The following is a 25,915-nucleotide window of genomic DNA, read 5'->3' as shown; positions in this document are numbered from 1 at the left end:
CACACACTTCAGCGTTTGCACGACTAAAGGCGAACAGTTGAAGAGAAAAGAAGAGAGTGGCGTTATTACTGGATCTATTTTCGATTTCCTAGCGAGACTTTAAAGCGAAGGCGGCGCTGATTGGGCAGCACGGAGTCACGCGGTGTGCGCTCGCTTTGCCTCGCGCCCGTCCGTGAACGCGACTCTGCCTGCCTGCGCTAGCGGCGGTTCGAGCTCTGTGGATCCTCCTCACAATTATTCTTAATTGCCCAAACCTTTTTTTAAATCCCTTTTTTTCTTTTTCTGAGACGTTTTCCCCCTATCATGGGCGACAAAAAGAGCCCTATCAGGTAAGAAAGCCCACCGTTTGGACGTTCCCCGTGAGATCGGTGTTTGTTCGCCTGCGTTTCCGTGCCGTTTTTCTCGGGCTCGCTATTCAGACGCTTTTTTTTTCCTCAAGGAGTGTTTCTGCTTTTTTTCTCGTCTCGTGTGCTCGAGAGAGAACAGTGCAGCTATGGCGGCTTCTCTGCTCTACCCCTACTGACTCGAGCAGCTAGTCACTCACAGACAAAGGGAGATTTACAGGAGGATACACCGGGCCTCGTCGGAAAAAAAATGTATTAACTGCCACTTGAAGCTGTCTCGAATTTCTTTTGCTCGGAAAGGACATTTTTGACGTCTAGTTTTAACCCTCGATATCGTTAGCTCTAGCCTGGTCTCGCGCTAACGCTAGGGTTACAATCGGACGGTTTGTGTGTTAGTCGAGTGAGTGGTGGCTCCAGAGGAAAAAAAAAAAAAGAAAAGAAGAAGAAAAAAAAAAACTGCGCTAGTTAGCAAGCTAGTTAGCTTCGTCTAGTCCGGATTTCAACCAGTGTCGAGTTTGACATTTGTCACTTTACATTACTGTGGGACTTGTTTGATGCGATTAATATTACACGTCCGCACACGTTTCTGTCAGTTCTTGGACGACGAGTGAAGTTGACCTTAGTGAAATGTTTTCGTCTTGTTTCCCCTCAGGCCAAAAAGACAAGCCAAGCCGGCGGCGGATGACGGCTACTGGGACTGCAGCGTGTGCACGTTCAGGAACAGCGCGGAAGCCTTTAAATGCAGCATCTGCGATGTACGGAAGGGCACATCCACAAGGTAGGGCTTTTCTCCCCCTCGCTCACTCTCTCCCTCCCTCCTTAATGCAATCCTGCTGCTGTTGCACATCAACTTCTTACACAGCCTTGTTTGGGATGAACGATGCTCCTTTTCTTTATGCGTAGATTTTGGTGAACAGCGCGTGCAGAAGTGCAGGGTGTAAAGTTGCACATCTTTCCATGTGTTGGAGGAATTTAAAGCTCCTGGCAAAAAAGAGAACACGCAATCCCCTGTCTCTGTGTCTCTCTGTCTGTCTCTGTGTCTCTCTGTCTGTCTCTGTGTCTCTCTGTCTGTCTCTGTGTCTCTCTGTCTGTCTCTGTGTCTCTCTGTCTGTCTCTGTGTCTCTGTGTCTCTCTGTCTGTCTCTCTCTGTCTCTGTCTCTCTCTCTCTCTGTCTCTGTCTCTCTCTCTGTCTCTCTCTCTGACTGACTCTCTGTGTCTGTGTCTGTGTCTCGGTCTCTCTCTCTGACTCTCTCTGTGTCTCTGTCTCTCTCTCTCTCTCTCTCTCTCTGTCTCTGTCTGTCTCTCTCTGTGTGTCTCTCCCTGTCTTTCTCTCTCTGTCTTTCTCTCTCTCTCTGACTCTCTCTCTGTCTGTCTCACTCACACTCACACACACACACCCCCTCCTCCATCCAGCTGCAGTTTTGGTTTTGTCTTCCTCAGTGCTTTGCAGTCCAAAATCCATAACTCTACTGTTTACAGCGTGATCACGGAATATGTGCATAGATTCTCCAGATGTTTGTTATTCATGGCCAGGAGTTGTCATATAAGGCGTTCAGGTTGTCAGGTGTTTATTATTACATCCTGCTTTTCTCACTGACAGGTGGAAAGGGAGAGAGAGAGGAGTCTGTGCTCAGTAAATATTCTTGTCTGGCCGAATGCTGCTGTTAGGGAGTCTATTAACTGTTAGGAAATCTTGTGGTTCTCAGTCGCTTCCTCTCCTGTAAGTGATGCATATTTGTCAGTGATGATAAAGTGCTTCTCTGGTACAACTCCTGTGTGACGCACAAGTGTGAAACCTGCCTGTATCTGTTATTAACTTGAAGCAGAGAAGCCTAATGGCAGCTGACGTTTCTGTGGCTGTGAAAGTTTTCCTAAATTACCGTTAAATGCCGAACTGCCGGGGATCAGCGTGTGCTTTGCGTATTGTTTTGTGACTAGCGTGTGACGTTAGTTGTATGTTTTTTTTTTTTTTTTTTTTTTTTTTTTTTTGTGTGAAACCCAGTCATCGTGTTCTTATAAACTGAATAAACCCTGCCAGTGCTTTACAGTGTTTATGATGTGTGTGTGTGTGAAGCCGCCAACACTTCTCATCAGCTGACTGATGTGGTGTCTACAGCTATGAGTAATGTGTGGCCCAGGTCAGGAATCCCCATGCTCTACCCTTTTCAACTGTGGTTTAACACTCAGCAGAACTGACATTTGGGGGTGGGAGTTTGTATGTGTGCCTACACCTTTTATAAGGGGAACACAGATGTCCTGCAACGTAAATGTCGATAACAGTAACGTCTTCCTTCCAGATTTGAACGTTGCAAAACAGAGTGATTTGCAGGAAGTAGATGAGTAGGATTTATGGTAATGGAAGAAAGTAATACCACACACGTCAAAACACCAATCTGTCTCTCGCCAGCAAGTGCCAAGCCGCTGTCAGACTGGTGAATAAAAACCTGAAATGTTGCAGAGAAAAGACGCACAGCCTTGTTTGAGCGGAGACGTTAACCTTTGATGGACGCGATCGTTTGCTGATGTAAGAAATCTGGCTCTCGGATTAATGAGCACTAATTAGCCACCTTGTGCTTGTTTTGATGTAATCCAGCAGCGTATCGGCGAGCGCGGCTTGCGCGTGCAGCAAAATGACATGCGCTTGCGCTTGTTGGCGATTTATCTTCAGCTCTCCTCGCCTTTTATCTAGGTTTCCCTCTCTGAATGGGCCTTTGTGTAGCTATAACACATTTCATTTGCCAATTATTTCACCTTTTGATGGTGTCGAGTTCAAAGAACACTGCCAGCTCTCAGCTGATAGCGCTTGCATTTCTGCTCTTTTATTTTATGTTTCTTACTGGAGATGGGTCCAAATGTTTGGGTTTGATTTTTTCACCTACTTGTTTGATGTTTTTGTTAAAATTCATTGCAGGTAAAGTGACTTTTTGTTTAGTCTTCCCTGTTCCAGACTATCGTACAGAGATGATGACCGCGGTTAACGAGAGCCGTAGAAATGTACAGCACTAGGACGAGATTACACTGCAGCACATTTTCAATTTATATGATGTTTTTTGAGCAAGTCTAAGCACGTTTGGGTGACATTTAATAATGGACTTTTTTTTAAAAAAAAGTTAACCGGGGAATAAAATGAGCATAATTAGTATGAATGAAAAGGCTGCTGGTCTTTCAAATGGTAATAACGCGGCCGTGTCCCTGGTAGCAGACTGCACACTACGACCATGGTGTCTCCAGCGCTTCTATGCCTTTCAGCAGCCGCTGCACATCAGAGGCTGTCGCTCTGCGTTAACGTTAGCTGAGGTCATCCGGGGTCACGCGGGTCAGAGCTGCACTGCGCTGCTGATCTCTCAAAGACGGCATAAGCTCCCTGAATATGGAATCTGCAAAATGGCCACAGTACAACTGAATACATTCGTGATTTTTATTAGAATTTTATTAGAAGTCTCGGTTAATAAACCACTTTTACTCATTTTTCAAGTGCCACTTCTCCGTCTCCCTACTTTAGCCATTCCGACACGTTTAGTCATGTATCACATTTACACGTGCAACATCTCCTAATGTCCTCACAGCTCGTGTGATTACACGAGGGCCATGCGAGACTGCAGCCAGGTTGATCGGAGACTTTTCGTTGTCATGCAGATAAACACACTCACAAACGGGGAAACATAAAATTCAACCTCGTAGCCAATTTATCTTTATCTGTATGAAGTTTAGTGCTTTATTAATGCCATGGGATTACTAGCAGATGATCTCTGCTTTATATACATGGTTGTCCGTGCACAATCAGGGTAATGCAGCGTAGGTACACAACTAAAAGCGTATGCATGCATATGAAGTGCATTATCTCCGTTCAGTACCAGAATAGATTTGCCGCTGCTGACAGAGAGGCGGTGGTGTTCTGTGTGCATACAGAGCCCGGTGCTTTATTATTGCTGTTGAGGCTGTGGCTCAAACACAATAAAATACATAACGATGCAGAGTCTAAAGACTAAACGTGTAAAGTATTAAAGTGCGTTTTATTAATTATTGTGCGTTAAGTTATAGAGATTGTTCCAGGCAGTGTTTTGGACTTGAAACGTTAACCATAATGATTTGCAAAAGGAAAAACAACACCGGGAGCGTTCACAGAACACGTGTCCTATGGCGTGTTTTGCAACTGCTGAATTTGTTTTCCTGTGCCCCGACCTCAGAAGACCACTAACCACTGTGCTGTAACATTGCAGTGAAAAAGCCTGAGAGCAGTGCCGCAATAACGCGACACCTAGTTTCTGTCTCAGCTTTCACACTGACTGTTTCCCTGTACACGTATCAGTATCTTGCAGGTTGCAGGAAGTGTCCATTAGGACTTTCTTAAGTTGACTGATGTGTGGGATCGGAGGGGAAGTGCCAGGCAGGCTTTGTGTTACCTTGATCCTCAGTGGTGGGTGTACATTACGTCTCCTTCCCCTGCAGATTCCTGCTGGCTGGCCTGGCCTGCTCTGCACGTTTGTAAGTTTTATGTTTGTCTCGTGCTCGAGGGGAGCGTTTGAAGTATCGCGTTAGTCGTTCTAAGGTTACATTTTGGTTTACTTTCTCCTCCCTTAAGACCTTGTACATTCTTGTGTAATGTGAAGGTCAGCTTCCCAGTGATGAATGATTGATGCAAATGTGAATAATAATCTGTGGCGGCACAGTGAATTTGACCTTTTATCTGTGTATCAGTTCATCACAGCAAAATCCACCACGTTGGTTACTAACCAGCAGACTCTCCTTCAGTTTCCTTTTTAAGCTGACGCACACGCGCGCGCGCGCGCACACACACACACACACACTTTCCAAGCATGTCGTTTGAATGCTATCAGTCTTTGAAGAGTGTGATGTGTTAAGCTACAGCGCACAATCAAACATAAGTCTGAAATTGCCGTTTGTGGGCGACCTGCTTCATGTGTCAAGTCAACCAGATGGAATATTAAGTGTCTAATAGCGGATGAATGTGAAGCAGTCTGCTCAGTTGAAGTGAAGGGTCCGTTTATAATTTGATGGGAAATTAAGGCTTTAAGTGCTTAATTCCGGATGGAGTATGCTAATACTATGTTTAAACACTACCTGCTCAAGCGAGCAGTAAGGTGACGGGCACAGATGGTGTGTGTGTGTGTGTGCGCGTGAGTGTGTTATATCTGCATGTGTTTGATATAAAATGATTCGAGATGTGTATAATTCAGGGAATTTCCTCATTGTGACTTAAATTCATATAATGGAGTTGTAGAAGCAGTTTGTGCTGCATTTTGTGTTCGTGCCCCTCACCCCCTGCGTCATTAGTCTGCCCTGATGTGGTAATTGGGGGATTAAATTTGTTAATGAGATGTGAAGATTTCTGCAAGTGTGTGAGCGCTCCAGCCTTTCAAACTCTCCAAATCACTGTACTGCACTGCACGACTCTTATCAGTCTGATGCAGTCTGTTGTTTTGTGGACGCAACACTGTGCCTCACTACACGAGCGATCGCAGACGAGGCTCACAAACAACTACAACAGTCTGTCACCTGGAGAGATCCCTGCCGAAGTGTGCCTCATCCCCCCAAAATCCCACTGTCTTACAAAAATAAACACACAAGATGTCTGTCATGTGAATTTGGCTGTTGTGGTGGTTACTACACAATTTTGTATTTGGTGTTAAGAGAGAAATAAGAGAAAGATGTGGTGGTAGAAATATAGAATGGCTTTCCTGATGAACCCCAGAATTAGTCTGTGATGGGGAAACTGGGGTTGAAATGGTGTAGCTTTAGGTATGTTTAAAATGTTACTGTGCCTGAGGTTTAACGTGGATTCATCAGTTTCTGAATGTTAAAAAAAAGAGAACGGGACGAGAGAGAGGAAAAAAGATAAATTAGAGAACTGATCTGATTTGACCACTGGCTACTTGGAAGCAGTGTGGTAAACTTGTGCAGTTAAAATTGTTGAGTTATGGTTTGTGTCAGAGGACAAGTTAGAATACAGCCTGCTGTGTTTTGGTTGGTTTTTTTTTTTTTATTTTATTTTTTTTTATTAAAAATAAAGTTTTTAAGTCTTTTCATAGCCTTTTTTTGTTTAACATATGGCGAAAACATACGCTTTACTCGTCAGTACAGGTGGGAGTCTTGAGTGTGGGTTTTTGTTGAGTGTGAAACTCGAGATGAGCAGTGGGAGAGATTGTTGGCTAAGGGACCCAGCAAACGAGTTGGAGCGACAACGCGCTCTCTAAACTGCCCTGTGAATCGGAACATTGAGAGCGAACCAGATGACAAGGCACGGGGGAGAAGAGAAGGAAAGAGGAGAGGGACATGGAGAAAGAGAGAGGGAGAGGGTGTGGAGCGAGCGAGTGAGTTGGACCATGCTGTGAGAGTGAGGGGAGCGGCAGTTTGATGGACGGCGGTGCAGGGATGTGCTCACTCAGCCAAGAGGCTCCCAGAGGGAAGGCAGAATGGAGCACATCATTACGCAGCGAAGGGAAGTGCCGGGCTTGCCCCCTCTCTCTCCCTCTCTCTCTCTCTCTCTCTCTCTCTGCCTCTTTTTCATTCTCGTTCCCTTACTTTTATTCCCTCATGCACCACCGCCACAGCACTTCAGTCATTCAGTGGACCAGGGGGTGGGTGTTTATCCGAGCCATGCGCCGGTGAAACCACAACATGCCGTGATCAAGGTTAAATCATGTAAGTGAAACCACACACAGGCAGTAGTTTTATGCTCGGGTTTGTCTGTCAGTTGCCTTGAAGACAAAATAATCTTTCTTAATGGGAAGCACCGTGATGAGCCTTCAGTCCTTTACATTAGCCAATTTGACACCGATATGAAATTTTCGTCTTAGATTCGGTCATGATTGGTGGTGTTTACAGTTCAGTCATTTAAAAGAATTAGCGTCTCATGTGGTCTAAATATACGTAGGCATGGTTTCATGAAGTCGACTTTCATTCGTGTTATGATCTGTTCGAGATACTGTACCCCAGACGTCTTTCAGTTATACTTAATACCACTGTGTTTACTCTTGGCTAATCTGTTTGTTTTGGGTTTTTGCTCCGATGTGTATGTAAATCAAATTCATCGCAGGTCTTGACCCGTGAAATTGCCAGATTGATTTGCACTCAGTATAATTTCTGGCTGTCATTAATATATAACCCTGATACAGCAGTTTTGCCAGCACATTCCTGCTGGAGCTCCATGTGTGATAAAACTCCCTGCTCAGTCAACTCGCTTCAGGCTATAATCCTTGTTTGGTGTCACCAGTAAGAGGATTAGCACTATTGTCTTATTACAAGCTGACATCTTTTTGTGGTGTGCTGCTAATACTCTTAAAGGGCTCGTATAATGGAGACCCGAATTTTCCTCGGTTTTCTGAAATAAAAAGGGCTTCATGTAGCTGAAACATTGTTAAAGTACCACTCACGCTATAGTCCATAATGTTGACTTACTAAGCAGTATGTTTTGGATTCGGTGTCTCTTTGACATCACAGAATCTAAGACGGTTAAAATATCCTACTCGTTCACCTTACAGCGGGCTATCCCCGCCTGGGTGCGTTACAGCGGGCTATCCCCGCCTGGGTGCGTTACAGCAGGCTATCCATGTCCGGTTGCATCATGCTGTTGAACTTTGGGCTGTCAGAATAATACATAATATAAAAATGTACTGTTCTGAAACAGCGTACTATAATCTCTGGTCCTCTCTTTTGGTTTCATTATCTGAGTCTGACTCTAATACACAAGGCTGTATTTGAACTGATGCCATTATTTATCTCCAACAGTTTCCTAGACAGTTCTACACGTGTTACAGGCAGGGGCATGGTGTGCCTCATTTCACAAGCTAAACTAAAAGAAAATACAAAAAAAAAGCAACGTATGATAAAGGACCTTTAGTGGTGAACGAACATTTTTATTGACACAGTGAAATATTAAATGTTCCCTGCATGATGATGATTTTTTCCCCCTTCCCATCTTTTCTAAAATGTTTGTGTCTTGTAGCCTGTGATTATTTGTTGAGTTTTAAAAAGAAATAAACCAGCGCAGAGTATCCTGGCATTCTGAAATGCAAATCACAGAAGCTCTTTTGAGTGGTTTTCAGTTTGAGCCTTGTACATGAAGAGCTGCTTTATTGCATTTCTCCTCATTAGTTTTGCAGACCGGTCTGGTCTAGACATAAAATATCCCATGAAATGTTGTCTCCGCTTAGCAGCCTGCCGTATTGCCCAGAGCCTACTTAAGCCAATTCAGACCAGGTTCTGTTTACACAAGACGGGAGAAGGAGAAACGAGTGTGAATGTGCAGGCAAGTAGCACACGTGTCGCGTCAAAGAACGTGTCGGGCTTTCACTGACGAACGTAGCTAAGAAGTGTTTAACACTGCCACACCACCTATCTGTCAGTCTCAAAGAAGGCAGGCGGCATGTGGCACGAAAGGTCAGCCGGGGGAGGAAACCCTCTATTATGGACAGATGATGCAGTCAGCTTTCTGCCTCCGGAGACAGAGCACTTACTGTCAGTGAAGCATTGACTTACTTGGCACAAGCTTCATCATGCTTTTTTCCTCTTCTCTGTTTTAACTCTTGGCTTTCTATTTTTTTTTTCTATTTTGTAATAGTGTCCTTATCTGCAGTGTTTCTCATCACAGATCATGGGCTGGACATCATCACAGATCATGGGCTGGACATTTTATTATATATATATAATGTGTGTATATATATATGTGTGTGTGTATATGTGTGTGTGTGTATATATATATATATATATATATATATATATATATATATATATATATATATATATATATATATATATATATATATATATATATATATATATATATATATATATATAAAAATATAAATAAAACTTATATTTTGGGTTTGATGGCTGTGACGTTCCTTACAGGAGCAACGTGTGTGCGCAAAAGTTTCTCTGTGTGTGGCGTGTTACTGTAGATGCTGGTATGGCGGCTGTTCCCGCTCCAGGAATGCCAGCCCTCTCCTTCCGTAATGGGTACAGGTGGTGTTACTGTGGGAGAGTTGCTCCTAGTTGTATGAGAGCTTGGGAGGTTCAATCATTGACTGAATTGAATATGGGTTAAAGGAACTTATGTTCCGGCGACCCCACTGCCCGCTCCAGCCACTAGAGTTACCCTCTCTGTACCCTCCTGCTGTTTGTCTCCAGCGGCACCATTACTAAAGAACTAATGCGATTCAGAAAAATCCCAAGCCCCTTTAGAATGATCCTAATTGGGAGCAAAAACGCAGTGCTCAGACATGTTGTTTATTTGATTCTTTCTGTGCCTTTCATGGAGATAACTCTTTATATGGTGTACGCAAGCACTGAGGATCTCAGGTGTTTTGAATGCAGAGATTTTGGGGCATAAATGCTTCTTGAGCCCACATAAGGACTTGCCTAATGACCCACACCTGTCTACCTCAATGATAATGACACTGAACACTGACCGTCACATGGAGGACAGGGAAAGAAAAGGCTCTGTGTGGGTGGATGGAGCTACTGAGGAAGTGAAGGGGCAGAATGAGGGGAGTAAGAACAATGCAAAAGGTGTGAATGACGAGCAGCCTGGATGTAGTTCTGTTAGAGTGGAAATATTGAGTGTGACTGATTCTACTGAAAAGAGCGAGACTCGGGACAGTGTTGAGGTTGTGTGTGTGTGTGTGTGTGTGTGTGTGTGTGTGTGTGTGTGTGTGTGTCCACTGCTGCAGTGCAGGCAGTCTCAGCGTACTGATGATGGCATGAGAGATGAGGAGCAGTGGTCAGATGGTACTGAAAACAAAAGGAAAAGCAGGCATTTTTTCCCCCTGACCTTGAAAAGTTTGTCTCCTCTGTGATGCAGGCAAGAAAAGTGAGTAGTTATAAAGAACTCTCTCAACAGAAACACTTTCGTATTTAACAAAAAACAATTAGACAAGACAAATTGACTTGTAAAGAGAGGCTAATTGTAGGGCAAGCAAAATAAGTATGTTTGCTTCTATCTGTTTCCTTTCCATACTGTCTCTTAACTCCCTGCACCTTTCTTATGGAGGCATACACTTGGCTGAACGTTAGCTCGGGTTCGATTTCTGCTGCACGTTTGGACTGGTTTATCTCTGAACATGAGAAACGGGTTTCAAACACTTGTTCCCACCCCTTTCTCATTACACACTTATCATAGTTGATATTCTCTGGAAAAAGGAGTCATGGATGGAGTGTAAAGCTGCAGAAGAAAAACACGCACACTGTTTAAGGGACAGTAATGGACATATTCCTTCTGACCCAGTGGAGATGCCTAGGGCAGCTGTGGATTTTTACTCTACCCACTATGCTACTGATATCTCAAGTGAACTGTTCTAACCTCAGAGCAGAGGGAACTCTCTGGAAATGGAACTACTCCAGTGAAGTGACCCTTGCCCTCATGGAGCCTCCTTCATGTCGAACACCAGGAATAGATGTTCTTCCTGTTGAATTCTATAAGAACTTGTGGTTGGAAGTGGTTACTACTTCAACACTGTGTAGAGTTACCATTGTGCAGTTTTCATTTTGCTCCCAAAGAAGTGTGATTTAACTCCCTTAAAGAACTGGAGACTTTTCTGGTCCGAGTATGAAATCCTTTCCAAAGATAAAATACACACTGATTGATTATGGACCTTTAGGCATAGGAGGGACGTAAATAACTGCATGTGGAAAAGTTGATCATGATGACCCTGAATATTTCTGTGTAATGACCAGTCCTGTGAAAAACAGTGCTGTTTGTTATTGGCATTTGCGTTGATCTTTTGAATTGCTCCTGTATGACCTTAATGTTTTTTCTTTCTTTCTTTTGTTCTTTCTTTCTACATTAATTCCGTTCTTTCTTTTGTACCTTCTACATTAATTTCTTTTTTCTTTCTTTCTTTCTACATTAATTTTTCTTTCTTTCTTTCTTTCTTTTTCTTTCTCTCTTTCTCTCTTTCTCTCTTTCTCTCTCTTTCTTTCTCTCTTTCTCTCTCTCTCTCTCTCTCTCTCTCTCTTTTTTAATTGCACTGATGTGTTTGAAGAGATGTTTAAAAGTCAGAAAAGTCTCTTGTGTTGGAAACAGTGTAGTCTAACCTTAATGTATCCATGTCAGCATTTGATCAGGGAGTAGTCCATACCAATTCATTATTGTAACAGTTATGCCTTTAATCTCTCATACAGATTAATGTGCCTCTAATGATCTGAATAAGCATTGCCAGCCTAATAACAAGCAGAAGAGCTCTAAGAGCATTTCCATAACACTTAACATAATGGCCAAAAATGTTAGATAACTAAGAATAAATGTGTAATTATAGAGGATCAACTTGGCCATAACTGGTCACACCTTACTTACTGCTTTCTTTATTAGATAAGATGTATAAATGTACTCTCTGGGTCTTTTTTTTAAAAAATCGCTGCATTGCTGATGGTAACTGGGTGTCACGCTTTTCTCGCTCGGCTTTCTGTTGCCATGGAAATCAGAGGAGAGCATGACCACCTGACCACCAACCACTGTGTAGAAGTAACAAGCTAAAAAAAGAAAAGGAAGAAGTCCCGCCTTCCATTCTGCAATCTGTTACTTTATATATTTAACAACCAAATCTAAATCTGCACAATATTATTCTCCTGAAGTGTCATAGATCTGACATCCTGTTCCCTATTTTTACTGTTCCTGGGATGGCTGGATGGTGTTAGTCTGGAGCATTGGTGTCTTTCTGTGACTGCATCTGTCACACACTGTGTCTCTGTTGTTCTCTGTCTCTGTTGCCCTGTGTCTCTCCGTCACACCATGCGAGACTCTGTCGCTCTGTGAGACTTTCACCCTGTGAGACCTTGTTGCGCCCTGTGTCCCTTTGGTACCATGTTACACTCTGTCACATCCAGTCACGGTCACCCTGTTATACTCGGTCACCCTGTTGCACACTGTTACCCTGTTAAACTGTTACCCTGTTACACTCTGTCATGCCCTGTCACTCTGTCGCTCCCTGTTAAACTGTTACCCTGTTACACTCTGTCACGCCCTGTCACTCTGTCGCTCCCTGTTAAACTGTTACCCTGTTACACTCTGTCACGCCCTGTCACTCTGTTGCTCCCTGTTAAACTGTTACCCTGTTACACTCTGTCACGCCCTGTCACTCTGTCGCTCCCTGTTAAACTGTTACCCTGTTACACTCTGTCACGCCCTGTCACTCTGTCGCTCCCTGTTAAACTGTTACCCTGTTACACTCTGTCACGCCCTGTCACTCTGTCGCTCCCTGTTAAACTGTTACCCTGTTACACTCTGTCACGCCCTGTCACTCTGTCGCTCCCTGTTAAACTGTTACCCTGTTACACTCTGTCACGCCCTGTCACTCTGTCGCTCCCTGTTAAACTGTTACCCTGTTACACTCTGTCATGCCCTGTTAGACTGTGTCACACACTGCGTCACTCTGTCATGCCCCATGTCACTTTGTCTCTTTGTTGCCCTGTGTCTCTTTCTGCAAGTCTTGTTGCACTGTGTCTTACCCCTACAATCTGAGTCCTAGAACTTGTAACTTTTTAATCTAAAATACCTACATTTAAAAAAAAAACATTTCTGCATTCATATATTTTACTCAAGACATTTGTTTGTGCATTTCTCTGTTAAATCTCAACTTCATTAAAATTCATTAAACTTCTGGTGTTCCATCTGCAGAAGCGGAACTCATATTAGGCCTCCCAAGCATGAAATTATCTAGGTGACAGTTTAAATGTATGCAAACGTTGCTACAAGAAATGATGTCGCATATGCAGGAGTACGAACAACTGATAGAAATCTAACTAATCTAAACTTTCGGTAGGTGTGTTCTAGCTTTCACTAAAGAGGAGGAGAGAGTGGAGTGCGCCTGAGCTTCTCCTCACTAATCATTCAGGCGCAGCTTAGTTATAAACAGTTTGAGGCTAAAGAGCATTTAAAGTGTCACCACATATCACTGGCAACAGGTAATTGCTATTGATTTAGATTTATGTTTATCTACTGGTCACATGTTGCTGCTTGAAGTGCAGCGTGTGAGTACATTAAGTGTCTGAATGGGGAGCAGGGTGCCTTATTCACTCGATAAATGCAAACTAGCCAGGAACAATAGTTACCAGCTATTGTATCGCATTGGTTCAGGCTGTGTTGATGCTTTAAGTGACGTGACCTGAAGTGTTCATGTGCTATAAAGTGCAGGGGATATGAGAGCTGAATATAACTGACAGCTGCTGCACTGTTAAATGACTAATGCAGCACGGTTTACTATATTCTATATAGTTGCAACTCTAGCAATGAAAGTCGCCGGCTAATTCACATCTAAACATTACCAGGAAACTGCTGCTGCTTCTCTGAGCCTGTGTTGCTGTCTTTCTGCCCCTCCTCCTCTCCTCTTTCTGTTCTTTCTCTCCCTCCCCCCTCTGACACCGTGCTGCCAAGTTGGAAATAAGGCACATTGTTTTCTTGGAACGGATTAATAAATCATTTTTGAGTAAGACGAAATGTACTTGGGTGGTCGTCAGTATAGGGCAGCACTGGGCAGTATGGTACCGGGCAATCACTCTTTAAGATTCACCTATGTAAGAGAAACACTGCTTGTCTGTGTTGCCTTTTTCTGCTTTTTCTCTGTGCTTTGTCAGTCTGTCCTTCATCCAGTCTGTATTTGCAATTTCTCAACAATTCTCAAAAAGGAGACTCCGAGTTCATCCCAAGCGAGGGGGAGGTGAATGTTTGATGTCTCCAGTCCAGTGTCTGGAACCCAGGTGTTCTCTGAGGGTTTGTGTACTCCATCTCGTCTTTGGCGAGCAGGCGCCGTGCCACTAATCGTTTAGCGGAATGGCTTATGGGAGCTGAATCCCAGAGCTTGTTTAACACTCACCGAAAACCAGTAGTGCCATCATCCCCCCCCGCTGAGGGCTTAATACGCCTGTACTAGAGGATCAGGGCTCTCCGCTAACTGTTATGCTGATGACTGCATGAAAATGTGACTGCATACGAATGAATTGTCCATCATGGCCATGATGTGAGATGCTCTAATGGCCAAGAGGTTTTCGGTTTGCGTTTTACCTGAGACTAGACATCGGGATTTTTTTGGAAACGCAAACAGAGCAAAATAGTGAAACATCTTCAGCTGCATTGTGGAGGGAATGGTATGCACAGTCATTATTTTCTTTCAGACGCCCCCCCCCTCCTTCTCTCTGAGCATCCAAGAGATTTCTTCTCATGGGGTTGAGTAATGGAATCCTTATGGTGCACAAAACACATTCACTCTGCAGGGAGAAATGGTAGTAGTAGATAGAGCTTGGGTTACTATGGTCCGTTCCAGCACGAGTGTTTACATTCTTGTAGTTCAGACCTCGCTACTGGTGTCAGTATGATTATTTGTCTCTTTGATGCGTCTTCCATCCGTCGGTATACTATAGACCACTGCAGTCCAAAAGGCTACTGCCTGCAATCCCGTGTCTCTGCACTGCTCTTGCATTTGAAGAGCTGATTTAATTGAGGACTTTTCTATAGCCTCTCTTCAGACAAGTACTCTTATTCCACCACCCCATTGTAGGTGATGTGTTTCATTTTTCTCTGTCTGCAACCTGGCACTCCACTATCACCTTAAGCTCAGTGAACATAAATCTCAAACAAAACGCATTCTCGGCACTGTTTATCTAATAGGTGGGTGTCGGCGTATACCGTGAGAAACGTGTTACTGCTGGCGTCAGTGAGTGTATAATTTGAAGGCCAAATAAATTTTTTTTTTTTTTTTTTCCCCTTTCTTTTTTTTTTTTTTTTTTTTTTTTTAAATGACTGAGATGCTGATGGAGGTTTGTGTAGCTTCCTTGTTGCTTTCTGCCGTCTGCCTGGTCGTTGCTTATAGTGTGTCAATGACGGTAGTTTTATAGCATCTGGCCCACTTCACAGAAGATTGAAGGGGCGGTGGGGAGGAGGAACTGTCAATCACTGTCTAAGAACGTGGTGGAAAGCAGCTGTCTGTGCTACAAGTCTGTCTGGTCTGAAGAGCTTGGCATTCACTGATGGCGTACTTTTATGCTGGTGGCACAGTTTGCCCGTGCTCCTGAGTGGTGGCTGTTTTGTTTCCATCCCCACTCAAAAATTATTTTGGTTTCACCCACAACCGCTTTGGGGGAGTGCAATTCGCAGCAGTGGATGACATTTCTATAAAGAAACATTATACACGTTATATTGGACACAGATCTGATTCTAAAAGTTGTTTGCATTCGGTAATCCGATCAGCTCCATGGAGAGATGTCTTGGTTTGTGAAGGGAGCGTGGTTCTGCTGTTGGTCATGTGCTGGCCGGTAAATAATGCATTGTTTGGTTTTTGCCTTGTCGTGGCAGGTTTAACAGTGGTCCTGACATGCCAGTGAGCATTCATGGCTGAAATACAGCTGGCACTGAATCACGGCTTAACCGCCTGGCCTATTTCTGCTCCTCTGATCTACGCATGATACAAATCTCACCGCTTGGCAGCAGAACCTGAGCGAGAGGGCGGGTTTGAGCAAATCAATCATGGCCATGTCCACCTCCAGCACTGCTCCCGGCCTAACCTCAGGTGGGAAGCAGTTACGGATGCTCATTAGAGGTAGACTCGGGCGAACAGGCATTTAGCAAGGCCTCAGCGCACACTTCTGACAAATCCCTCAGCTGGATCCGAGCAAATACCTCTAGGCTCTCCTGTAGTGGTTAGACTGAATTATGCCGCTTACCACTTAACCTTGCTGTTGACTTGTTTTTGCTTTTATAGTGTATGGTATGCTTAGCAGCACTGCTTTTTCTTTAAGTGCGTATGTAATTGCTGCAAATTTGTTCAGCTTCACCTCTGAGAATTCCTATGAAGTCTAATTAATTGTATTTAATTCAGAAAATTACTATAATTGTAAAACAATTTAAATTAATTTTCAATGTTTTTGTCTGCATGATTTTTTATTCATTTATTTTTTTAAAGGGAATACTGACATTCCTCCTACAGATGTTCCAGCACTAATCCCCCCCCTCCCCCTTTTTTGTGGTTGGCATTTTTCCCAGCAGTTCTGTAATTCCCATAGCTCAGATTCATCTGGATTGCTCACAGAGGTGGTATTGATTATGATGTTGTGATGGTCCCTTCAACATGATTCCCTATTATGAGGAGATTGATTGTCTTGTGATTGGCTAGTCCCCGTGGGACAGGAACCTGCAACCCGTCTGTCACGGGGCAAAAAGAGACATCTTTGGGATGCTCAGACACTTCAGGGCCATGATTTACTTCACAAGGCAGGCAGCTGGTTAGTCTGTAGTGTTGTGTTACATCACTATTGATGAGCTGGATCAATAAGCATGGTGATATCAGCAACAAGGAAATTTCTACTCTGAGTATCATTTTTACACGAACACACACCTACACAAACTATATATAATTACATTTGCTCCTTAGTAGCACTGTTTTGTTATTATAAATTTGCCATTTAGGAATATTTCACCCCAAAATTGGACATCCCAGGACATGGTTGCTGCTTGAGGAAATCCACATTGTCTATACTTTTGTCTGAGGTATGGTGTCTGTTTCAGGGTTTAACATTACTTGTAAATTGTGCTGCAACAACACACACTAAATTCAACACTATTCATTGAATTGAGACAGTGTAATATTTTGCATTACAGACATTTCCTTAGACTTGCCTCCTTGCCAACCAGTGTGTTGCACCTACTGTAACGTGGTGTGATGCCAGGAAACATGCCACAGTGAGCATGCTTTGTAGTTTTGAGCCGTGTTTGAGTCACGTTTGATCCTGCTCTTGTCTTGGCTGAAGTTATTTACAAGTGTGCGCCCGCGTGTGTGCGCCCGCGTGTGTGCGCCCGCGTGTGTGCGCCCGCGTGTGTGCGCCCGCGTGTGTGCGCCCGCGTGTGTGCGCCCGCGTGTGTGCGCCCGCTCGCACTCGGAAACTGTGTGCTGTTTAACGAGACTGAGAAGTTTAGCACTTTGTTACTTCCGCCTCAGCTCTGCTGCAGCAGCTATTTCAAATCATCTACAAATGGGGTGTTAAGGTTAGCAGACAGATTAAAGGATAAGACTTTCAGAAACTGTATAGTCTGCTAACAAGTTTGTTGTCAATTAGCTGTAATTGGATAATGTGATTTAATGCTTTTCTTTAATTGAATCATTAAAATGAATTATCCTGAGCTTATTTATTTCTTGAATTATTTTCACATTCATGGCTGTAGTTTGCTGAAGATTGAATGACAAAATAATCTATTTGCAGCCCTGTGTTTTAAATGAAAAAGATCCAACGTGTTTCTCACTCTGAACTGTGAACCGCTTAAATGCTTTAAATGATGGCCTTCGACAGGTTAGCAGATGGAAGATAACGAAGGCAGGTTGCCATGTCAAAATGTTTAGACAACGTTAACGGTGCTAGTGGGCTCTCCGGCTCTCTTCCCCCGTTTCCGCCCATCCTCAGTCTAGTTGCTTTGTTACCCCCAGCTGCTGCCAGATGTCTGCCATTATACTCGAGGAGCATGAGCTGGCCTGGGCCGTGCACAGTTCTTCCTCAGATCTCCACCACAGCCCCTCGGCTTTTAATTAACTCAACCATGCGCTGAGAATAGGGAAGAGAGAAAGCCTGCAGCACACGGCTGCTGACTCTGTGGGTTTGTGCTGGAGGAAGAGGCGTATTTGCACAAAAAAGGTGAATAGCCAAAAGGCTTTCACCATGTCATTGTAAAACAAGGAGTTGTTGTAATCAGATCTGTCCACCTGTGGTGGCACTTGGCCTCACGTACCAGCAGGACAGATTGCGAAGGACTACGCAGTCCTCTTATTTCTGAATGAGGCCAAACCCTCAAGCCATAATTAGATTAGTGCTTGTCATTGTCCCACACCTGTGATCCTCACACTCATTTGTTAAGAGAGTGGAGTAATGGGATTAGGCTTGTAACGGGCAAACACAGCTGGAACAGAGCAGAGCACAGCATGGACCCTAATAACAGGGAGCCTGAACCCAACATAGGCACAAAAAATGAATCTTTCTGTAGATTTCAGAGCGTGGATGTCCATAAAATGAAATAATACCGCTTCATTTTTTGTGAACCTGTTTATATATTTGTACAAATATATTATATATTTATATTTTAAATATATAAAAGTATATTTTATGTGTTAATTGTGTCCTGGAGATGAGCATATCATCACAAAACAGAATGTTTATGCAGGGGCCAGGATTCAATTATTTTTTTTTTTTTTAACAGTTTCCTCTAACAGTCAGAGTTGACATTCGTCTGTAACACATCAGATACCAATCTAGAAGTTTGAAGCCTTGAATGACCACTAGACCAGTTTACTCTGCCACATTAGTGATCTGTCTCATGCTTGTCTTTCAGCAGTTCAACAGTTCTTGAAAAGCTTCCTATTCAAGCAATGGTTTAATCCACAGCCATTTTTCTGTTAGTGCGTGATCCAGCCTGTGCATCGTTTATGTGCTCCAAGTGATTTTATACATTTCACGTAAACTCCACTCAGTCTTTCTCTTAATTGTTGATTGTAATTATAAAGAACACAATGCCAGTGATTGTACAGTAGTAATGCAATAGGAATACTCACTCCGTTGCTCTGTTTAACCCAGCAGTACATATGGAAGTTGCACTTGCATGCAGGGAAGGTGTTTTGAAAGATTGTTTGACTCTGCAGTCGTTTTGATGAAAGCCAAGTCTTAAACTGTATTATGACCCCCATTCGGCAATGGCCAGTGCTCCTGAAATGTTAACTTTCGAGCATATTTCAGTTTAATTGTTAAGTCACTCAGTATACAGTTTTAATTATTAAGGCACTTCAGAGTTTGTGACTTTCTTTAATGTGAACACACTCACAGAGCAGTTTATTATGAGCTCCTGCACACTTCATGTGTACAGATTCATGCAATTATCTAATCAGGCAGTCGTGTGGCAGTGTGTTGCAGATATGGGGCAACAGCTTCAGATGGATAATGTTCACATTAGAATGAGGAAAATGTGATCTCAGATTTGTTTAATTATTTATAAAAGTTCTTTGGACAGAAATGACTTGTTGATGAAAGAGGTCAGTGGAGAATGTCCAGACTGGTGCGAGCTGACAAAAGATACAATAACTCACCAGCATGAATCCATGAACCCTTTCTGTTTTGTGTCAACACTTCAGGCTGGTGAACATGGTGAAATGGCTTGGGGAATGCTTTCGTGGCATACTTTAGGCTGTTCACAGCCTATTTGACTATAGTTGCTAAACATCTGCCTTCCTTCCTTCCTTTCTGACCACAGTTTACCCTCATCTACTTCCAGCATGTCACCATAGTAAAAGTCCTCTCAAACTGGTTGCATGACTGTGCGTTCAGGGTTCTTCAGTGATCTTCTCAGTCACCAGATTTATATCTGATAGAGCACCTTTTACGATGTGATAGAATGGGAGATTCCGAAAACTCTGCAGGCAGTCAAGTCAACATGGACGGTTTGTGTAGTGCTTATAATAAACTGCTCTGTAAGTGTATATCTTGAGTATTTTACACAAGCTGTATGGTACAGTAAGCTGTATTGGCAGCTGTTTCTCCATCCAGGGTTGTTTGTGTTTGATGGGCTATGAATATTGACATATAATTTCAAAATTTATTTTGAGTCTATATTTTTATCCTTCAAAATATCTAGGACTGTTTAATTTCATATCATGTCTGTCCTTTAATCCATCTTTGATCTTATTGATTTCATTATGCTCAGTTTTGGTACAGGACTTAAACCTTCCCCAGTCCATGTCCCCATCCAAACTAGGATATGCGGACCGCCCAGTTAGAATGCAGGTAGTTTGTTAGGTGTTATGTTAGGTGTTGATGTAGAAGCACATTTAGTCATGTTAGGGATGGTTTTGATGCGTTCTGCTCGTTCCCCCTTTAACCCACACTCTGTGAACTCTGAATGGCCCCACAGGAAGCCCAGGATAAACTCCCAGCTGGTGGCTCAGCAGGTGGCGCAGCAGTATGCCACCCCTCCCCCTGCGAAGAAAGAAAAGAAGGAGAAGCCAGAGAGACCTGAGAAGGAGAGGGCCGATGGCGAGCGACCAGAGCGAAACCTGCCTGATGGTGAGCACCCAGCCAAGGACAAGATTGAGGAGAAGGACAATGCTGAGAAAGAGAAGAAGGACAGGGAGAAAGAAATCACAGTTGCCCTACCAAAGAAACCCGGCAGCAAAAAGACCAGGTACAACATGTTAGCTGCATTTTACTGCAAAGCACATTAACATGAATTTGTTTCTAACACACATTAACCACTTATTGACGTCTCTTTGCAGGCCCAAGATGGACAACCATCAAAGCCCACCAAGTGAAAGAAACAGTATACAGTCTGGGAAATCAACTACCAAGACTAAAAACTCTCACATCTCAAGGTGCTTCATTTTCCATCTTTATTTTTTTTTTCTGTGTGCGTGTTATTTTTTGCTTGTTCTAAGGGAGCTATAGCTGCTTGTCTCTCGTCTTATTAGAATGTTTAATGCCATCCCATTTTAAAAAAGAGATGGTAGTATATTAATAACTGCAGTTTGAGATGCCTTCCTTCAGCTTGAATAGCTACTGTTAGTCATTCTGTCACTGAACAAAGCTGGCAGACAGCCACAGTGCATCTCAATGTAAGAGCTGCTCTGATTCACAAATGCAGCCCCCCTCCCTCTACCCTGTTCTTTCTCCTTCTTTGCCTCTGAATGAGTGTGTTAGTCGTGGGCTGTGCTCAAATGAGCAGTGCAAGGTTTCACTCCCACACACTCTCTGCTGGCTGTTTTCCCACTGATCTGTCTAGGCCTGGCCGATAAGGACGATGTAATCGGATATCGGCGATGTCTCGCACACAATTGCCATTAATCCTTCACGCACCGTGACCATTTTTCTAAGGAAATTGGTTCGAGAACTACAGAGATGTATAGGGTTGTATTTTTACTCATTTTATGATATGCTACCACCAGCTTACCAAAATACCCAACATTGGGCTCTTGGGGCGAGGAGGATGGAGGTGCTACACTCTTTCTACAAAAGCTGTGATCTTTATTAACCCCCACTGAGTCTCTGTCCACAGCACTGTGATGTACTGCACTGGCAAACTTCACTTTACTTTGTTTAGCCATCCTTGTAGGAAAGCTTTTCCCACTGCTAGGACTAGGGTATGATCTGCTTTGTCACAAAGGGATCATCGATGGTTCAGATGCACACAGCAAAATGCCATCAGTTTGTCTAAACGCTGCTGTTCAGCTAGTAAAACCAACAGTGTGGCGATTCAAGTGTCAGCAGCAGGCATGCAAGCAAGACCAATGTGTTCATAATCCATCATGATTGCTAAGGAGCTCGGACATAGTATAGCCTAGTCTAAAATCTGCTTTAATGCGCACAGTGTAGGCTTTACGCTGTGGCACAGTGTAGGCTTTACGCTGTGGCACAGTGTAGGCTTTACGCTGTGGCACAGTGTAGGCTTTACGCTGTGGCACAGTGTAGGCTTTACGCTGTGGCACAGTGTAGGCTTTACGCTGTGGCACAGTGTAGGCTTTACGCTGTGGCACAGTGACCCGGCACCATGCAGACAGCCACATGTAGTGTGTAAAGAAAGAAAATGTAGGAGTGAAAGGGGAGTTACAAGAAAAAACTCTGCTCAAACTTCAGGGTCTTGCTGGAAATCTGTGTAATGTATAATGCCAGCCGTGAGCAGCATCTCAACATGCTCACACATCTCTTAAGCACAGCCGGCTGTCTGGCAGCATGGTGAGGTATTGAAAGATACTGCAGAGGGGTCGAGCTGTGAGCTCACAGAGCCAGGTAACATTTCAAACTCCATCATAAATCTGCTAGTCAGGAGAAACGCATTTATGCTCAATGGCCACTAATTACACATGCTATCTATTTTCCTTTGTACACTTTTTTTTACCCTATGAAAAGAAAAAAGCAAGTTCTTGCAAGTTCCATACTTGGGAATAACATCTGTGTCTCTCTCTCTCTTTCTTTCTTTTTTTTTTTTTGGTCAGTAGACCCAAATTGAAGAACGTGGACCGGAGCACGGCCCAGCAGCTGGCCATCACAGTGGGGAACGTGACAGTAATCATAACGGACTTTAAAGAGAAGACTCGTTCATCCTCCACATCCTCCTCGACAGTGACGTCCAGTGCCGCCTCTGAGCAGCAGCACCCGAGCTCGGGCTCCGAGAGCATGGACAAGAGCTCGTCACGTGCCTCCACTCCTAAACGAGACCTCTCGCTTGGCCACGACGAGTCATTCTGAGCCTTCAGACCAGTGCTCTTGGACACTGTGGAGATGCTGGCTGTTCCGCAGTTCTCCTATGCCCTGCTTTCATTCCTCTCATCTGCTTTCGATTACCAAAAGAGGGACGAATGTTTCACATCCCCACATTTACACAAATGTTGATGCGTGCACATATTTCCTGATGGGAGATAATCTCATGTCTCTGGACCTATAGCAGTGGATATTCTCAGCATCACACCTTGGTAGCACTGGAGTGACAGCAGGGCCAGTGAGATGGCATCCCCACTCTTGTATGTATTGTTTTATACTTGTAAGTGAACATCTGGCTGAATCAACTTTTTCTTTTTTTTTCTTTTTTTGTATTAAAAAAAAAAGGTCTGCTGTGCACAATAACCACCTACACTTTAACAATTTTCTGAATGGCTATGACACTTATTTATTATCTGTTGTATTTTAATACTTTTAGAGATTTTTTTCCCCCTTTTTTTTTTCGCTAAGTAGCATGGCTGATGGTTCCATTTTACACTTTTAATGAGTTTTTAATGAGTTTGAATTGTTTTCCTGGAGCCCCCTGAGAAACTCTCCCACATTGGTGCTAGCTACACTGTGAATTCTTTGTTTTTGTTTTTTTTTTCCTGCTCAGACAGTCTTTCACACATCAAGGTCCTTAAGCTTAGTCTATTTCACTCTTCTTCTCTCCCCCCCCCCCACCTCAGCTGTTCTAGTTATTATTATCATAATTTTATGTTTTTTAGTTTTGCAGTGAGTGCTAGGGGACGGCTGTCTGCTTTTCACAGTGGCATTTTCAGCTCTCATTTTTCCAGACAGTTCTGACAGTTTCTTAGCTTTTTTCACAGTCCAGGCTTTCACGCTCCATGTGATGCCCATCTTTGACCTTTAACATCTGTGAATAGAACCTCGTATTTTACACTCACAGTAGTTTTGCTCTGGATCGACTATATATGTGTTCGAAACCCTAAACAAGCTTACAGTTTATTCTCATGTCAGAGTTGGATCAGGATCTGGATATGCTCTCTCGGTTTGCTGTTGCTGTTTATATGAGTTAATTACATTTGTTCAGCAGAGGTATTTGTAACTTATTGGTTATTTAAGGCATGTAGTACAAACACTAAACTTTTTAGCCATGGAACTAGTCTGGTTGTAAGCTAATGCATACCGTCCCATGTTATAACTTTCTTACAGAATACGTTCCAGTGTACTTGAATCACAGTCTTGAAGGATAAGAAAAAAAAAACAAAAAAACATGAAGATGTAGAGACTGTAACTTGGGACTCAGATGACTTACTGATTGTGTAGAACCACAGGATGTCGCTGAAGGAAAACAGAGGACACAAAATGTTTTTTTTTTTTTTTTTAATTATTATTTTACATTTATTTTATTTTTCTCACTCATCCAGAGTATTCCCGTGTTTCAGACAAAATCTCGCACCTCCGACGTAACGGCCAAAATAAGAGTTGTGATACCTATCTATCCCTTAAAAAAAAAAAAAAAAAAAAAAAAAATCCACTTCCTTTTCAACTGTATTAAACCTGTATAAAGTATGTGTATATGATATGAGTTTTATTTATTGAAGGACCAAAGGAATTTGATATTGACACGATAGACAAATAACAATTCGAAATGTAATGATCATATGTGTGATATATAATAATACATTTTAAATAAAGTCTAATATAATCCATATCTAATTCTTACCGTCTAATTCTTGTCCACGATATACTGTGAAAGTTCATCGGTTGCTTCGGAATCAAGCCTGTAAAGACCACATCAGCGTTAGATGTTGTACATTGCCGTGTCGATTCGCGGAGCAAGACGCGGTCAGTTAGAAGGTACAACAGAACATTGCAATACTTTCAACCCGTATCATCCATTTGAGTCGCTCTAGTAACTGTTAAGCGTCAGAAGTGTGAAAGTATCACTCGTGTATCACTTGTGTAACAGGACTTGGTTTTGCTCCTGCAGTGATGAGATGAATTGAAGTTTTGCTCTTTTGTTTCCTTTCTCTTTCTCACCAGTGACTTTGGGATAATGTTCTGTTGAGACCGCAGTCGTTCCTAGTCCTCTAGTGTTCTGTACAAATGAAGGCTTACTTTACTGGGTCAGTTTGTGAGACAGTAACCATGTCTTTTGTGTATTTGTGATATTAACCAGTGATTGTCACTTCTGAAAGCATCGAGTTATAACCGCCCTCGCCCACAACCCCCTGATCTTCTGCGCTTTAATTATACGGTGAACCACATACATGGCAGTTATACTGAAATGTTTTTTTTTTTTTTTTGGTTTTGTTTTTTTTGGAAGAATATGCAATGTGAACACAACATGAAGAAAACTACATTGGGTAAATTCCAAAAATAATAATAATAATAATAAAACCCCGAATGTTACCGTTCCAAATGCTCGCCACATCCGAACCCACTTGTAGTTGCTGAGCACTGTATAGCCTACTTTCCATTTCTTCTGATTATAGCCATCTTTTCACTTGCCTTACCCACTATCACGAGCAGTTAGCTAACTTTTTTTTGTAAAATTGTAAAGAGAAAAATGAATTGTATCTTAATTTATTGGAATTTTTAAACAAACAAACAAACAAAAAAAAAAAACAGTTTAAACAATGCTTGTATGTGTATCTTTAAAAATGGTGCAAATGTCAACATGATAGGCTACAAATGGCAATGGAGCTGAACATTTTGTTTTTTAATTTTATTTGTAAATTTTTTTTTTGTCTCTTTTTCTTTATTATTTTTTAAAACGCGCAAGCAGTTCTGTTCTTGTGTACGACCAGTAACCTTAATTTACTGTGTAAAGATGGTTACGTTTTTTGTTTTGTTTTTTAGCTTCCTTTGTCAGAAACCCTCTTTATTCGAATGCTTCTTTACTTGTGAGATACAGTCGCATTAACTGTGTGAAATTTCGATATCCGTGTACAGATCACCCAGTCGCTTCATTCTGATCCTAATCCGATGTTGTTGTGAAGCGCTTTTACAGTTTGTTTCGTAATAGCGTAGGGTCTATTAGTGTATTAACCGAACCATTTTATTTGAACTTTGTCATTGCTTTGCGTTTCTTGCTACTCGCTTGAGTGTTCTTGGTAATTTTGTGTGATGGTTGTGTTAATTTTCCTTGTGTAAATGTTTTTGTTTTGTTTTTGGTTTTGTTTTTTGTTTTTTTAATCGAACATTGCTCCTTGTCTATAGCTTACTACACTGTTCAAATACTACAGTTTTCAGCATGTGCACGACTTTGCTCTTTAGAGGCTACCTTTATCATTTTCTTCGCTTCAAATAGAAATGTCTATTTATGCATTTTTGGCTTGTAGTTTTTCACAAATAAAATGTCCAATTTATCTAAA

At 42.6% G+C, this 25,915-nt stretch overlaps 1 protein-coding gene across 2 annotated transcripts; it reads left to right on the top strand.

Annotated features, from left to right (window-relative positions):
• On the top strand, window positions 1-25,915 carry rybpb (RING1 and YY1 binding protein b). 2 transcript variants are annotated; one of them, XM_058404019.1, is made up of 5 exons: window positions 1-329; window positions 997-1,122; window positions 20,236-20,505; window positions 20,597-20,692; window positions 22,310-25,915. In XM_058404019.1, exons 1-5 carry the CDS (start codon window positions 304-306, stop codon window positions 22,560-22,562), a joined length of 771 nt encoding a protein of 256 aa, XP_058260002.1. In that variant the 5' UTR covers window positions 1-303; the 3' UTR covers window positions 22,563-25,915. The 2 variants fall into 2 exon arrangements, with proteins under 2 accessions (XP_058260002.1, XP_058260004.1); XM_058404021.1 differs by having other exon boundaries at window positions 3-329; window positions 22,313-25,915.

This window comes from Hemibagrus wyckioides, linkage group LG11 (genome assembly GCF_019097595.1).
Source record: "Hemibagrus wyckioides isolate EC202008001 linkage group LG11, SWU_Hwy_1.0, whole genome shotgun sequence".
NCBI classification, from domain to species: Eukaryota; Metazoa; Chordata; class Actinopteri; order Siluriformes; family Bagridae; genus Hemibagrus; species Hemibagrus wyckioides.
This window is presented reverse-complemented; position numbering and strand designations above follow the sequence as displayed.

Coding starts and splice junctions, on each gene's coding strand:
- rybpb (XM_058404019.1), top strand. CDS start 304: ATGGGCGACAAAAAGAGCCCTATCAG. Junction 330..996: donor GACAAAAAGAGCCCTATCAG/GTAAGAAAGCCC, acceptor GTTTCCCCTCAG/GCCAAAAAGACAAGCCAAGC. Junction 1,123..20,235: donor CGGAAGGGCACATCCACAAG/GTAGGGCTTTTC, acceptor ATGGCCCCACAG/GAAGCCCAGGATAAACTCCC.